This window comes from Mauremys reevesii, linkage group 6 (genome assembly GCF_016161935.1).
Source record: "Mauremys reevesii isolate NIE-2019 linkage group 6, ASM1616193v1, whole genome shotgun sequence".
Lineage (NCBI taxonomy): Eukaryota > Metazoa > Chordata > Testudines > Geoemydidae > Mauremys > Mauremys reevesii.
Window position 1 is genome coordinate 92,034,284 of NC_052628.1, and position 15,898 is coordinate 92,050,181.

Sequence of the window (15,898 nt, forward strand, 5' to 3'; positions counted from 1 at the left end):
AGAAGTTGAGATGCCAAGCAGATGCAGTGTCAAAATATTGGTTTCTTATTAATTGCCAGAGAAAAGTGCGGACAACAGAAGAATGCAGCAGCTGTCTGTATCATTTTTTACTCTCTCTCTTTTCTATGGGGCAGGGAGGAAGTTAAGTTTGTTTGGTCTGATTAGGGCCCCTTTTTTGAATTTGGTTTCTAATTTGTCACTTTTTATCCCAGAGGTGTTAGTAACATGCATCAGATGCCAACAACTGCTTTTGATTTGTGCACTTAAAAGAAAGACAAATTCTGAAAACATGCACTAGTCATACAATTATATTAAAAAAGTTATGAAGATTGGTGCACTAGGAGTATGTGTTAAAATTCACTATATATACACAGCTATAAGTGTTATAATAAGCACTTACAGGCCTTTACACTGTTAAATAATGTACTAATTAATCCTCCTCAATACTTCTGCAAGGGATTATCCGTAAATAAGACAATTATTTGCATACTGTACTAGTGTGCAGAGCTTTGGAGGACAGATCTAGGATGAACAGTGTTAGATTGTGAAAAAAAATAGCATACTTTCTTAAGATTTCACAAATCCCTGTTCATAGGATATCTACATCTAGTGGGACTAAGTGGATTTGAAGTGAAAACAAAATTATTTACCTGTAACTCAATCCTTTGACAAGCTTACTTCCCAGAAGATTTTGAATAGTGAATCTGGTTTCATCCAGGAGATTTTTAGCAGCTGAATCTCCCACAGCAATAGCAACAATGCGGCCAGAATCCTGACCTTTTAAAAAATCCTGAAGTCTCCTGCTTTCGTTTTGATATTCATGGGTATCAAACTTATCAACAACCAAAACCTGTGCTGTGTCCTGGTCAATCACTCTCACATTTAGCCCTCGGGAAAAATTCCTTTCAAATGCATAAGAACCTGAGGCCAGCCCTGAGGAATACATAGTCTTGGACAGCAAAGTCCATGATAACTTCTGAGTCCCATGCAATTCCAGTGTTCCATCAGAGCCAACACCAATAAACTTTTTGCCAAATGTTGGCACATGATCACCTTCATCTGATTTGCCATACAAGATTATAGTTGCTTTGGATTTATAGCGACAGTTCTGTGCTCCAATATGAAGCGCTCCACCATCCTTTATCAGGATAAAGCGAGTTTTCAAAGTGATATTTCTGGATCCATCTTTATCATCACCAAAGACAAGCAATCCTATAGGAAATAATATTTCAGTATTAAGTTATGTTTTAAATAAACAGATTTTGCTTTAAAAAAAAAGTGTAAGCCAAACCTGGCAATTAAAAAAAAAAAAACAACCTAAACATTAGTGGAAGTTAAATCATTTTGGTTTCTAAATGGATTTAGGAAAGGGAAATGGGTTTTACAGGAAGTCGTGTTAAAATCTAAATGGAACAGAATTGTAACTTCTAGTATAATGACATTTTGACAAGCTGTCTTATAGTTTTATTAAGAATGATAATTGCTAATCTGTTCTGAAGAAGTGGTTTTTTACTTACGAAAGCTTATGCCCAAATAATCTGTTAGTCTTTAAAGTGCCACCAGACTCCTTGTTGTTTTTGACACCACCATACAGGCACATTGGCTGCTGTGGGCAGCTTGCATGTGGTGTGTGTGTGACAACCAGGGTCCAGACATCCCAAGGGGCAAAGAGAAGGTTTAAACTCCAGCAATGAACAGTTAAACCAACTGACTGCATACTGTATTATTGTACTATAAAAAACACATCAGGTAAGGTCTTTTATGAAAGCTTGTAATGTACACAGGCTGTGGGTATGAATTTACATATTTGTGTATGTAGAAAACTGCTCAGTCTGTGGTGCACTTCAGCTATCTTTCAGTAGGGCAGTGAGCAGTTAAGCAGGGAGGGGCATCTCCCAAGCCTGTTGTTTATACAAAACCCAGCCTCAAGAAACTATCCATTGTCCAGCCCAGGAAAAGACAATGATGGACCATTAGAGTTAAGGGAAAGACAGTGAGACAATTTGAAACTGAAAAGAACATCCTGGCTCCCCACACTGATTAACCATGAGTCACCACCATGGGCAGGCGGAGTGGGGGATTAAAGAAGCCTTTTAAAAAGAAGGCTTTGAATTGAGGGTTTTTTAATCCAGAATTTGGGGAACAGACTCAAGGGGGAATAGCTTTTGGGGGTGGGAGAGAATTGCTTTAAGGCAACAGGTAACTTATTAGAAAAGGGATTTTATCTTTAATATGAATGTGCAAAAGCCTGAGGTTGCCTCTTTATGTTGATTTTCCATGTGACTTGTATATGTCTGCCTTCCCCTACTAATTCATCTTTAAATATTTTTTTAAATAAATGCAGATTCAGTTTTATCTCAGGCAGGTTGCTGCTGTGCAAACTGTGTGGAGTGCATATGCCTAGGGAAGCAGAGAACAGTTTCAGACCTTCAGGGGTGACGAGCCACAGGGAAACAGTCTGAGTGTCCAGTAATTAAGAATTTGAGGAACAGGTATTTGGGAAGACTCGGGACTGGAAGAGCTGTTGGTGTCACCCTGTAAAGAGTAACTAGGCTGGTGAGACCTTTTGTTTCAGGGAACGGAACTTTAGCTGCACAGCACAAAGTCCCCCAAAATTTTCAAGACAGGCAGTGACAGAACCTCTGACTGATCTGTCTAGTCCCCAAAACATCACAACATATTACTCTTAACACACCGAGATATGCTACAGAGCCTAAGCATGTTACCAGTAGAGATGCAAAAGAGATAAGTAAGTTTTATGTCATTTTGTGCAAAAATGTTAGTCATTTAGCACTAGACAATTTCACAACTCAAAGTGGTCATTTTCATATTGAAACTATCCAAGATTTTAAAATAGTGTACATTTTCAATGCAAAAGTATTTGTTGGAATGATGTTCAATTCTGAACTTTCCTAAAAGAACAGAACCATCAGAGTAAAAGAGCCCCATTTTTTAAAAGTACAAATGCTAATTTTCAAAGTTTTTCACTAAATATTTCAAATGAAATGCAAATAACGTTCTCACATTCATTGCAGGGTTTCTGCACACATTACTAATGAAGAAGAGCAAGTGTTCTGATAACACCTGAATGGGGAAAGGGAAGTATATGTTTGTTTGCATATGCCAACTTCCCTCCCACCCAACACTGTCACACTTACCTACACCTGTCTAATGTGCTTTGGACATAAAACAGAAACGTGTTAAAAATGGGACATAACAGTTGATTGAAGCACGTGGCTTGTTTTGCCATTACACACCTCCATCCTGTATGACTATAGAGTGCACTGTAGCATCCATATTCAGACGAAACAAATCCCCCTTTTTGATGATAACTCTCTTTCCAGTATCTTGTCCAGGGTTCCAATTCTGAAGACGAGGGTTCTGATCTGGACAATTCTCTGCAATAACCAACTCAATTAAAAACACCACAAACACATTAAGAAAAAGACATTGCCATATAAAGTCAAAAAACACAAGTCAGGGGTTGTCCTCCCTCTACAGCAACATGAAGGTTTCATTCATTGGGAACAAGTGGGTATAAGGCATATGATGTTTCTTTTTCAAATTAGATGGAATGGGATCAGAAATAATGGATGACCTTGTTTTTCTGTTTTCCTAAATTTACCATAGAAGATACTGCAGTTAGTTGCATCAGGGTTCAAACTTACGCAGCAAAAACAGTGACAGGATATGTGAAGGCTGACTAAACTTTAGTAGAAGGAATGTATTCTTGTTCTTAAACTGAGCCACTTAGCACAATAAAGAGCATTACAAAATGCTCCTGCCAAAAGGGCACCAATCATTTAGATACCAAGGTGACCTGGATGCTATCACCTAAAGTTACAAAAACCTATAATTCTCTCCTCTCAACAACTGGATTAAGATTGTTAAAATAGCTGCCTACTGCAGCAGTAGAGACCGGCCTCTTCATAGCACAGGGGTGGGGAGACAGAGATTGGAGAGACACTCTCTAAAGCATCTGGAAAAGGAGATATTGGGGGCAGGAGGGCAAACACGATAGATGCCAAGACTAACAGGCCAGCACCCAGTGTTGGAACAATAGTTGGATGGTTCCATGTTAATGGAATTAATCCATGTAGCCTTCTCACTTCTCCTTCAGAGACAATCAAAAGGGAATTTATTTTCAGAAAATAAACAGGCATGTAAGAATAGACAGTTGTAAACACCCCATCTAAGGAAGTGGGATAGCCACCCTGTAATGAAGTAGTATCTATTCATCTCATCTTTACTGTGATGATTAGTATTTCCGATTTATATTTTGTAACTTATTTAACACCATACTCTCACTTCAATCCTTTTCTATACTGTGAATTCATATCAATCCTTTTCACAGGAGCCAAGATTTGACTGAGAAAAAGATTAACACAACTAAATATGTAAATACGTGGCCAGAAGAAACCTAAGGGATAATATAAACTCTACAAGAAAACAAAGGAAGGAAACATCAGGGCAGGAGAGAGTTGTTTAGGGTGGTCCAAAGTAGTGATGATATAAAACTCAACAAATGAATTTGAGCTAAATAGCAGGAAGCATTTCCTTAATAGTAATATCTGCTAGACTGTTGATTAATCTCCAAAGGAAATGGAAGCCCCATTATTTCAGAATTGGACTGTACAAAGCTGTAGGGAAAACACACTGCCAGGGGCACCAAAGGGAAATATAATAAAATGATCTAATGAGATAGTAAATTTATTACAAGTTCTATGAAAAGATCTATAAAGTGCAATGCTAAGGACTGTAACTTCAGTGCAGATATAGGAAGAAGGGGGATAAGAGAGCAATTCTAAAATTGAATGTTTTAGGATCTCCAATTAATTAGATGGTGACAAAGGAGATAAGAACATCACAGGCACAAAATTAAGTTCCTCTAACATAAATATGCATCTGAATGTGCATCTGTTCTCTGATGACTGCGATGAAGAAAATTAAGACTTTTTTCCCCCAGCTGGTACTGCATTGAAAATCTTCCTTGACATTCAGGACAAGGGACCACAATGAAGCACCCAGCATTTAATAGCACACAATATATCACCCTCCAGCATTATCAGTTATGTTTTACACAGATACACTTTTCAGTATATATTCCTGTTTTCAATTATTTGCAACTTTGGCAGATAACTATGCCAAACTAACCATTCAGGCTGAAAATTTTCCAGGCTGGGTGGTTGCTTGATTTTAAGTTTCAGCAAAAGCAGTTCAACTGTTTCTGAGAACAAGTTCAAGGAAAAAAATATGCTGTTTTCCAAATGTAAAAAACGTATAACTCTTTAACTGAGAAGCTTCGGAGCAATAACTTGAAATTTGGCAGAGGGCTGAGTAGGCAGGGGTGTCACCACTGTGGTCACATAGGAACCTTTCATTGTCCCCACAAAAAATCCCTCAAATTTAGGGGTATACGCCTCCGGAAAAATCACCACTTTCATATGCTCAGTAGAGGCTTACAAGAGTCTGGCAGCTAAATTCTCTGAAGATTCTGTCTACCCTTAGCATGATGCAGCCCAGGGCTGCAAGTGCCAAGCAGAATTTCTCTACATTTGCTCATCACTGAAGCCAAGGGTCACTTGTAGCATGAGACAGTGGTACCGAGAGCAGGGAGATTGTCTCTCTTTGTGCACTCACTGGTCTCCCTTGCTGTACTAAAATAACCTGACTAGAACATAGGGTGAGAGGAGCAAGGAGGAGGGTAGAAGCAGAGAGGGACAAGCTGGGAGGACAGGACAGCAAGGGACAAGCTTATGGTGGGACATGCTAGAGGGGAAGGGTCTAACCACTACAGAACACTACCCTCACCCCCAAAACTTGGAATTCAACCCAGGGTTCCCAAGTCTCACTGTTTCTCTATTAAACAGCTGTGAAAACTATTGACAAAATAGGCATCTCATCCCACTTCTAATATTCACAGAGGATACCAGCCTACTTCTTCTACCAGTTACTCCATAGCTCAAGTGGTAGACACAAGTCTTTGCTGTGGATATAAAGATTCCAATACTGCTGAAAAACTATGAGGGGGAGGAAGGGATGCAGATTTCAGCATGATTCCACATGACGGAATGTTTGGTTTTTAAAAAGGGGCGTAAATGGAATTCTCCTTTAGATAGATCCTTGGAAAATTCCAGTCAATGTGTCATTTATTTTATTTTAAGACACACAGAATACATTTAGGCAGGCAGAATGTAACTAGCTGTATTGGAAATGGCCTAAATTCCAGGATTAATACTTCTGCTCTTGTAAAGAGAGCAATGAGATCTCTAATAATGCAAGTAGTCAGGACCTGGTTTTAGATCTCATCAAAAGATGAAGCAGCAAAGAATCCTGTGGCATCTTCTAGACTAACAGACATTTTGCAGCATGAGCTTTCGTGGGTGAATACCCACTTCTTCGGATGCAAGCAGTGGAAATTTCCAGGGGCAGGTGTATATATAAGCAAGCAAGAAGCAAGCTAGAGATAACGAGGTTAGATCAATCAGGGAGGATGAGGCCCTGTTCCAGCAGCTGAGGTGTGAAAACCAAGGGAGGAGAAACTGGTTCTGTAATTGGCAAGCCATTCACAATCTTTGTTTAGTCCTGAGCTGATGGTGTCAAATTTGCAGATGAACTGGAGCTCAGCAGTTTCTCTTTGAAGTCTGGTCCTAAAGTTTTTTTGCAGTAGAATGGCCACCTTAAAATCTGCTATTGTGTGGCCAGGGAGGTTGAAGTGTTCTCCTACAGGTTTTTGTATATTGCCATTCCTAATGTCTGATTTGTGTCCATTTATCCTTTTCCTTAGAGACTGTCCAGTTTGGCCGATGTACATAGCAGAGGGGCATTGCTGGCATATGATGGCATATATTACATTGGTGGACGTGCAGGTGAATGAACCGGTGATGGTGTGGCTGATCTGGTTAGGTCCTGTGATGGTGTTGCTGGTGTAGATATGTGGGCAGAGTTGGCATCGAGGTTTGTTGCATGGGTTGGTTCCTGAGCTAGAGTTACTATGGTGCGGTGTGCAGTTGCTGGTGAGAATATGCTTCAGGTTGGCAGGTTGTCTGTGGGCGAGGACTGGCCTGCCACCCAAGGCCTGTGAAAGTGTGGGATCATTGTCCAGGACGGGTTGTAGATCCCTGATGATGCGTTGGAGGGGTTTGAGCTGGGGACTGTATGTGATGGCCAGTGGAGTCCTGTTGGTTTCTTTCTTGGGTTTGTCTCCTACTGCAAGACAAACCCAGGAAAAAAACCAACAGGACTCCACTGGCCATCACATCACATCACATACAGTCCCCAGCTCAAACCCCTCCAACGCATCATCAGGGATCTACAACAGGAACAAGGCCTCATCCTCCCTGATTGATCCAACCTCGTTATCTCTAGCTTGCTTCTTGCTTGCTTATATATACACCTGCCCCTGGAAATTTCCACTGCTTGCATCCAAAGAAGTGGGTATTCACCCACGAAAGCTCATGCTGCAAAACGTCTGTTAGTCTATAAGGTGCCACAGGATTCTTTGCTGCTTCTACAGAACCAGACTAACACGGCTACCCCTCTGATAATCAAAAGATGACTGGACCTCAAGGAATCCAGTGCTCACTACGGTATTAATGAACTGATTAAGGTAAAACTCAGAGAATAGTGCCACCTACTGAATCAACACCTCTTCCTACAACACCTTGCCTTTCCTTGGAAGTCTGCCAAGTACTGATCAGGCACAACTCTATTTAGGGTGCAAAATTCAACCAGTTCAAAAGTCTGATGAAGGAATGGCTACAAATCAAATAAATATCATCTTGAAACAAGCATATGAACACAAAAGCACACTAAACTCTTCATAATTTTACAGATTTTAAGGCAAGAAGGGACCATTATGATAATCTAATCTGACCTCCCGTATAACCCAACCCAAAGAAATTTACCCAGTAAACTCTTCAACAAATCCATTGCTTTTTTTAGAGCCTCCACTTTACAAAGTCTCCCAATCTAGATTTTAAAAGACTTCTCAAGTCACCTCCTCCTAACCTTGTCTTGGATAAACTAACTAGATTGAGCCTCTTAAATTTTTCACTGTAAAGCAGATTTTCCTAGAATTTGAATAATTCTTGTGGCTCCTTTTGAATCCTTTCCAATATCTTTTTTGAAGGGTTGACACCAGAACTGAATTACAATGGGAATACCATCTCCTGACTCTCATTCAATAGTCCCCTATTTACACATCCAAGGATCCCACAGCACTGCACTGGGAGCTCACATTCAGTTGACTATCTCTAAGTTCTTTTCATGGTCACTACTTTCCATGAGACAGTCCCACACCCTGTAAGAGTGGTTGACTTTTGTTGTTCTCACATATATGACCTTGCTGTGACATGGACAGACTGGTCAACTGGCGTATGACCCATAACAACTCCACAGGAGGTACTGAAATGATAAACAGAGTCCCTGGCCATTCCCTGCAGGTAGTTATCAAAGCCATGTTAAGTAGACTAGAAACTTTAATATATTTACTTAATATTGTTAGAGAATCAAAGGGTACATGCTAATTATATTTGTCTATGTTTACCTATATCTTGTTAGAAGTTTAACAATGTGATCTAATTAGCTTGTAGATGCTAAAATTCTGTTCCTGTCTCATAATGCTTCATTACGGAATTCTATTGATTCAGAGATCAAAAAAGGGATATCATCATTTAGATGGGACATATGGTGTAATAATATTATTGTCCTAATTTCTCTTTGAAGCTTGTAAATTCCACATAGTAAACTACCTCTGAATATGCTAATGGTTACCTGTGTATGCACAGGAAACAGAGATTAGCTTCAAAGCAACAGTAGACATTACCTATTCTTCATCCAAGAAAGGTCCTGCTGTGATTGATGGCTGGCTGCAACTATAAAGAAAGCTTTGCGCCTAACATAAGAACATAAGAAAGGCCGTACCGGGTCAGACCAAAGGTCCATCTAGCCCAGTATCTGTCTACCGACAGTGGCCGATGCCAGGTGCCCCTGAGGGAGTGAACCTAACAGGCAATGATCAAGTGATCTCTCTCCTGCCATCCATCTCCATCCTCTGACGAACAGAGGCTAGGGACACCATTCTTACCCATCCTGGCTAATAGCCATTTATGGACTTAGCCACCATGAATTTATCCAGTCCCCTTTTAAACACTGTTATAGTCCTAGCCTTCACAACCTCCTCAGGTAAGGAGTTCCACAAGTTGACTGTGCGCTGCGTGAAGAAGAACTTCCTTTTATTTGTTTTAAACCTGCTGCCTATTAATTTCATTTGGTGACCCCTAGTTCTTGTATTATGGGAATAAGTAAATAACTTTTCCTTATCCACTTTCTCAACATCACTCATGATTTTATATACCTCGATCATGTCCCCCCTTAGTCTTCTCTTTTCCAAGCTGAAGAGTCCTAGCCTCTTTAATCTTTCCTCATATGGGACCCTCTCTAAACCCCTAATCATTTTAGTTGCTCTTTTCTGAACCTTTTCTAGTGCTAGAATCTCTTTTTTGAGGTGAGGAGACCACATCTGTACACAGTATTCGAGATGTGGGCGTACCATGGATTTATATAAGGGCAATAATATATTCTCAGTCTTATTCTCTATCCCCTTTTTAATGATTCCTAACATCCTGTTTGCTTTTTTGACCGCCTCTGCACACTGCGTGGACATCTTCAGAGAACTATCCACGATGACTCCAAGATCTCTTTCCTGACTCGTTGTAGCTAAATTAGCCCCCATCATGTTGTATGTATAGTTGGGGTTATTTTTTCCAATGTGCATTACTTTACATTTATCCACATTAAATTTCATTTGCCATTTTGTTGCCCAATCACTTAGTTTTGTGAGATCTTTTTGAAGTTCTTCACAATCTGCTTTGGTCTTAACTATCTTGAGTAGTTTAGTATCATCTGCAAACTTTGCCACCTCACTGTTTACCCCTTTCTCCAGATCATTTATGAATAAATTGAATAGGATTGGTCCCAGGACTGACCCTTGGGGAACACCACTAGTTACCCCTCTCCATTCTGAGAATTTACCATTAATTCCTACCCTTTGTTCCCTGTCCTTTAACCAGTTCTCAATCCATGAAAGGACCTTTCCTTTTATCCCATGACAGCTTAATTTACGTAAGAGCCTTTGGTGAGGGACCTTGTCAAAGGCTTTCTGGAAATCTAAGTACACTATGTCCACCGGATCCCCCTTGTCCACATGTTTGTTGACCCCTTCAAAGAACTCTAATAGATTAGTAAGACACGATTTCCCTTTACAGAAACCATGTTGACTATTGCTCAAGAGTTTATGTTTTTCTATGTGTCTGACAATTTTATTCTTTACTATTGTTTCAACTAATTTGCCCGGTACCGACGTTAGACTTACCGGTCTGTAATTGCCGGGATCACCCCTAGAGCCCTTTTTAAATATTGGCATTACATTGGCTAACTTCCAGTCATCGGGTACCGAAGCCGATTTAAAGGACAGGTTACAAACCTTAGTTAATAGTTCCGCAACTTCACATTTGAGTTCTTTCAGAACTCTTGGGTGAATGCCATCTCGTCCTGGGGACTTGTTAATGTTGAGTTTATCAATTAATTCCAAAACCTCCTCTAGTGACACTTCAAATCTGAGGAACTGTCACAGATTGTCACCTACAAAAGCCAGCTCAGGTTTGGGAATCTCCCTAACATCCTCAGCCGTGAAGACTGAAGCAAAGAATCCATTTAGTTTCTCCGCAATGACTTTATCATCTTTAAGCGCTCCTTTTGTATTTTCATCATCAAGGGGCCCCACTGGTTGTTTAGCAGGCTTCCTGCTTCTGATGTACTTAAAAAACATTTTGTTATTACCTTTGGAGTTTTTGGCTAGCCGTTCTTCAAACTCCTCTTTGGCTTTTCTTATTACACTCTTGCACTTAAGTTGGCAGTGTTTGTGCTCCTTTCTATTTGCCTCACTAGGATTTGACTTCCACTTTTTAAAGGAAGTCTTTATCTCTCACTGCTTCTTTTACATGGTTGTTAAGCCACGGTGGCTCTTTTTTAGTTCTTTTACTGTTTTTCTTAAATTGGGGTATACATTGAAGTTGGGCCTCTATTATGGTGTCTTTAAAAAGGGCCCACGCAACTTGCAGGGATTTCACTTTAGTCACTGTACCTTGTAACTTTTGTCTAACTAACCCCCTCATTTTTGTATAGTTCCCCCTTTTGAAATTAAAGGCCACAGTGTTGGGCAGTTGAGATGTTCTTCCCACCACAGGGATGTTGAATGCTATTGTATTATGGTCACTATTTCCAAGCGGTCCTGCTATAGTTACCTCTTGGACCAGCTCCTGCGCTCCACTCAGGATTAAATCTAGAGTCGCCTCTCCCCTTGTGGGTTCCCGTACCAGCTGCTCCATGAAGCAGTCATTTAAAGTATCGAGAAATTTTATCTCTGCATTTCGTCCTGAAGTGAAATGTTCCCAGTCAATATGGGGATAATTGAAATCCCCCACTATTATTGGGTTCTTAATTTTGATAGCCTCTCTAATTTCCCTTAGCATTTCATCATCACTATTACTGTCCTGGTCAGGTGGTCGATAATAGATCCCTACTGTTATATTTTTACTAGAGCATGAAATTTCTATCCATAGAGACTCTATGGAACCTGTGGATTCGCTTAAGATTTTTACTTCATTTGAATCTACACTTTCTTTAACATATAATGCCACTCCTCCGCCTGCACGGCCTGTCCTGTCCTTCCGATATATTTTGTACCCCGCAATGATTGTGTCCCATTGATTGCTCTCAGTCCACCAGGTTTCTGTGATGCCTATTATATCTATATCCTCCTTTATCACAAGGCACGCTAGTTCACCCATCTTATTATTTAGACTTCTGGCATTTGTGTACAAGCACTTTAAAAACTTGTCCCTGTTTTTTAGCCTGCCTTTTTCTGATGTGCCAGATTCTTTTTTATGTGACTGTTTATGATCTGATCCGGCCCTTACATTATACTTCTCATTCCTCTGCTCCTGACTATAACCTGGAGATTCTCTATCATCAGACTCTCCCCTAAGAGAAGTCTGTGTCCGATCCACACGCTCCTCTGCAGCAGTCGGCTTTCCCCCATCTCCTAGTTTAAAAACTGCTCTACAACCTTTTTAATGTTTAGTGCCAGCAGTCTGGTTCCACTTTGGTTTAGGTGGAGCCCATCTCTCCTGTATAGGCTCCTCCCATCCCAGAAGTTTCCCCAGTTCCTAATGAACGTGAACCCCTCCTCTCTACACCATTGTCTCATCCACGCATTGAGACTCTGAAGCTCTGCCTGCCTACCTGGCCCTGCGCGTGGAACTGGGAGCATTTCTGAAAATGCCACCATAGAGGTCCTGGATTTCAGTCTCTTCCCTAGCAGCCTAAATTTGGCTTCCAGGACATCTCTCCTACCCTTCCCTGTCATTGGTACCTACATGTACCACGACCACCGGCTCCTCCCCAGCACTACACATAAGTCTATCTAGATGCCTCGAGAGATCCGCAACCTTCGCACCAGGCAGGCAAGTCACCATACGGTTCTCCCGGTCATCACAGACCCAGCTATCTACATTTCTAATAATCGAATCTCCCATTACTAACACCTGCCTTTTCCTAGAAACTGGAGTTCCCTCCCCCGGAGAGGCAACCTCAGTGCGAGAGGCAACCCCAGCACCATCTGGAAGGAGGGTCCCAACTACAGGAAGGTTTCCCTCTGCTCCCATTGACTGCTCTACTTCCCTGGGCCCTTCTTCCTCCTCAACAGCACAGGAGCTGTCTAAGCGGAGGTGGGACAATTCTACAGTGTCCTGGAAAGCCTCATCAACATACCTCTCTGCCTCTCTCAGCTCCTCCAGTTCCGCCACCCTGGCCTCCAAAGCCCGTACATGGTCTCTGAGGGCCAGGAGCTCCTTGCACCGACTGCACACATACGCCACCCGCCCACAGGGCAGGTAATCATACATGCGACAGTCAACGCAATAAACTGGATAGCCCCCACTCTGCTGCTGGGCTTCTGCCTGCATTGTCTCCTAGTTAGTGAAAGGGTGGTTTACGGAAAGTAGTTTTGGACTGTGGTTCGGTTTATACGTTTGAGGGGGGGGCCACGGGGAAGGGGTTAGGGCTGGCGAGGGGTTCCCACTCTCTTCCCACTCCCCTGCCAAACTCCCTTGCGAAACTCCCTGTTAGCAGCCCCTGTTTGCAAAGCTTCCTGGTCGCTTGTGCGCGGCTTTATAAAGCCCTGGCCTGAGTGAATGCCCCGCCCACTGATTAAGGCTCAGCCAATTACCAGAGGCTTCGAGCTTTCAAACCTGCCTCCAACTGCCAGCCAGAGCACACGGTCCCTCAAACAACCAAACAGACTGACAAACACAAGCTCAGCACACAGCAAGTAACCCCCAAACACAAACAAACACACACTACAGACAGCCTGATCCTTTTTAATCTTCTATCTGCTTAAACTTTGATAGGGAAAGTCTAAGCCCACAAGACTGAGGTCTGCAGGTCTACTCTGGATTAACTCTGGAATTCTCATGGAAGACTTTGAACAAACTCAGCACAGGGACTGCCTATTGGACTATAACCTTTTAAATTGATTCCAGAATGACTCTTACAAATCAGCAGCCTCACCATCTCTGCTATGAAACTAACCTGAGAACTTTACTCATATGTGTATGTATATTGATCTTTTAACCATAGCAACTCTCTTCTTTCTTTTGAAGAATAGATCTTAGGTTTAGTTAATAAGAATTGGCGGTAAGTGTGCATTTGGGTGAGATCTGAAATATTCATTGACCTAGTGGGCAACATGTCCGGTCCCTGGGGATTGGCAGCACTTTAAGTATGGTGAATCAGGTTTTTAGTAATCTCTTGCTATATTAGACTTGGCTGTCTGGATGGGAGCCAAAGGCTAGATTGCTTAAAGGAGACTGTAGCTTGGCTTCCTAGTAATCAGTGTGGTAATACAGAAACAGTTTGGTTACTGGCTTGGTGAAATCTAATTATAGAATAAACCACCAATGTGGGGGACTGTCTGCCCTATTCCTTGCAGTTAGCCCGGAATGTGGCACTCTCAGTGTGGCCCCTCCAGGCACCACGGTCACACTTGCATTTGGCTGTTTTAAAGCACATGTTGTTCAAATGAGTCCAGGTTACCACCAAGTGATCACGGTCACACTGTACAACTGACCTGACATTTATCACTCCAATTTTTATTTTCTTCTATATCATTTAAGAAAGATACTGAATAGCACGGGGTCAAGAACTGATCTCTGTGGAACCCCATTAGAAACACTACCACTGGATGGAGGTTTGATTTCAAAAAGTAATTGTAATCAGTCATCAATTTTTAATCCATTCAATTTGTGCTACATTGATTTTGTACAGTGCTAATTTTTAAAATCAGAATGTCCTGCAGTAAAGTCAAATGCCTTCCAAAAGTCCAAATATATTACAAGTTAGCTTTACCAACAAAACTTTACATTTCATTACTTTGACAATACCCATTTTCCAAAAAAACCAAACTGATCCTCATTAATTATGCTACCATCCTTTAATTCTTTACTAACTGCATCCCCTATTAGCCATTCCAAGATTTTGCATGAGATTAATATCAAGTTTAACTACAGGACAGTTAACCAGGCCATCCTGTTTATCTTTTTGAAAATACTGGTGTATTAGCTTTTTTCCATTCCTCTGGAACTTTAACATATTTTGGAATATTGAGAAAAACCCAACATCAATGGTTCAAAGAGCTCATTCGGCAATTATTTTAAAACTCTTAGTCACCAGGTACTGATATTCAAAAATGTTTAATTTTATTATGTGCTGTTTAACATCCTTCCTAGTTATGGTTGGAATAGAAAATATTATTGCTGACCTATGAAATCATCCAGCCTCTCCCCAAATACAGAACAGAAATATCTGAACATTTCTGTCTTTTCTGCATCACTGCTGACAATTTTATCATCCCTAGTAACAGATCTATTGCACCACTAAGATTTCTTTTGTTCCCAGTTAATTAAAAGTTTCCTTCTTATTGTCCTTCACCCTACAGGCCATATAGTTTTCATGGATACCTTTAGCTCTTCTTATAAATTTTCTGCTTTTAGACCTATTAACATCACTGCTATCAACTTCCCCTTTTTTACCCATGTGTTAAATATATTTTGTTTAAAAATAATATGTTAAACAGATAAATATCAACATCAAATATATATATTTATTTTTAACATTAATACTGATGATTGTTAAACTATATTCATAGGCAGTTTAACTTGTAATAAGAATTCATTTACACAACAACTTACCATCTGGTGCATATTTTGAAGATATTCCCAAGATAACTGCCAGTGCAATAAAAAATGAAAAGCTAGAAATGCCAAAGCAAATGAGAGTATTTTTGTGTCTTTTCTTTCTGCTGGTTTCTGCTTGACGGCGCTGCTCCTCTGGCGAGAGGGCAAATGTTGCATGAGCTTCTTGTCCTGCAGATGTAAATTTGGCTGAAGTTTGGCTCTTTGGACGTGGGGGTGGACGAAGAGGAACAATTTTCCCTGGAACATAGCCAGATGATCGATGACTGCTCCCATTCTGAGGCTGAAGGAAAGCAGGGGAATTCCCCCTGGGATCAATGGCTTGCATGTTATAAGGTCACTGAAGGGGGGGAAAAAATAAATGAATGAATATATGAAAAACAATCAGATAGTTTAGGTCATGTGTGTTACATGACTGTGTGTGTGTGTCTCTCTGCTATCACTATACTATACCAATATATGATGGCAAATTCTGGCTACTACAATAACAGTTCAAAACATTAGTGCATAAATGAAATAAAACTTTAACAAGAAAAAAATTGCTACAGGGAATCTAATCACTGACAATTTCTCAACATTTCAAC

The 15,898-nt window shown here is 40.8% G+C and overlaps 1 protein-coding gene across 3 annotated transcripts in view; it reads right to left on the bottom strand.

Annotated features, from left to right (window-relative positions):
- The window catches only part of CEMIP2 (cell migration inducing hyaluronidase 2), an 87,343-nt gene that overhangs the window by 36,397 nt on the left and 35,048 nt on the right, over positions 1-15,898 (bottom strand). For all 3 annotated transcript variants that reach the window (XM_039544645.1, XM_039544643.1, XM_039544644.1), the window contains exons 2-4: positions 15,312-15,654; positions 3,258-3,398; positions 651-1,212 (exon numbers count right to left, since the gene is read on the bottom strand). In XM_039544645.1, coding sequence (XP_039400579.1) covers positions 651-1,212; positions 3,258-3,398; positions 15,312-15,642 — 1,034 coding nt within the window. In that variant the 5' untranslated portion in view covers positions 15,643-15,654. The remainder of the gene's footprint in view (positions 1-650; positions 1,213-3,257; positions 3,399-15,311; positions 15,655-15,898) is intronic.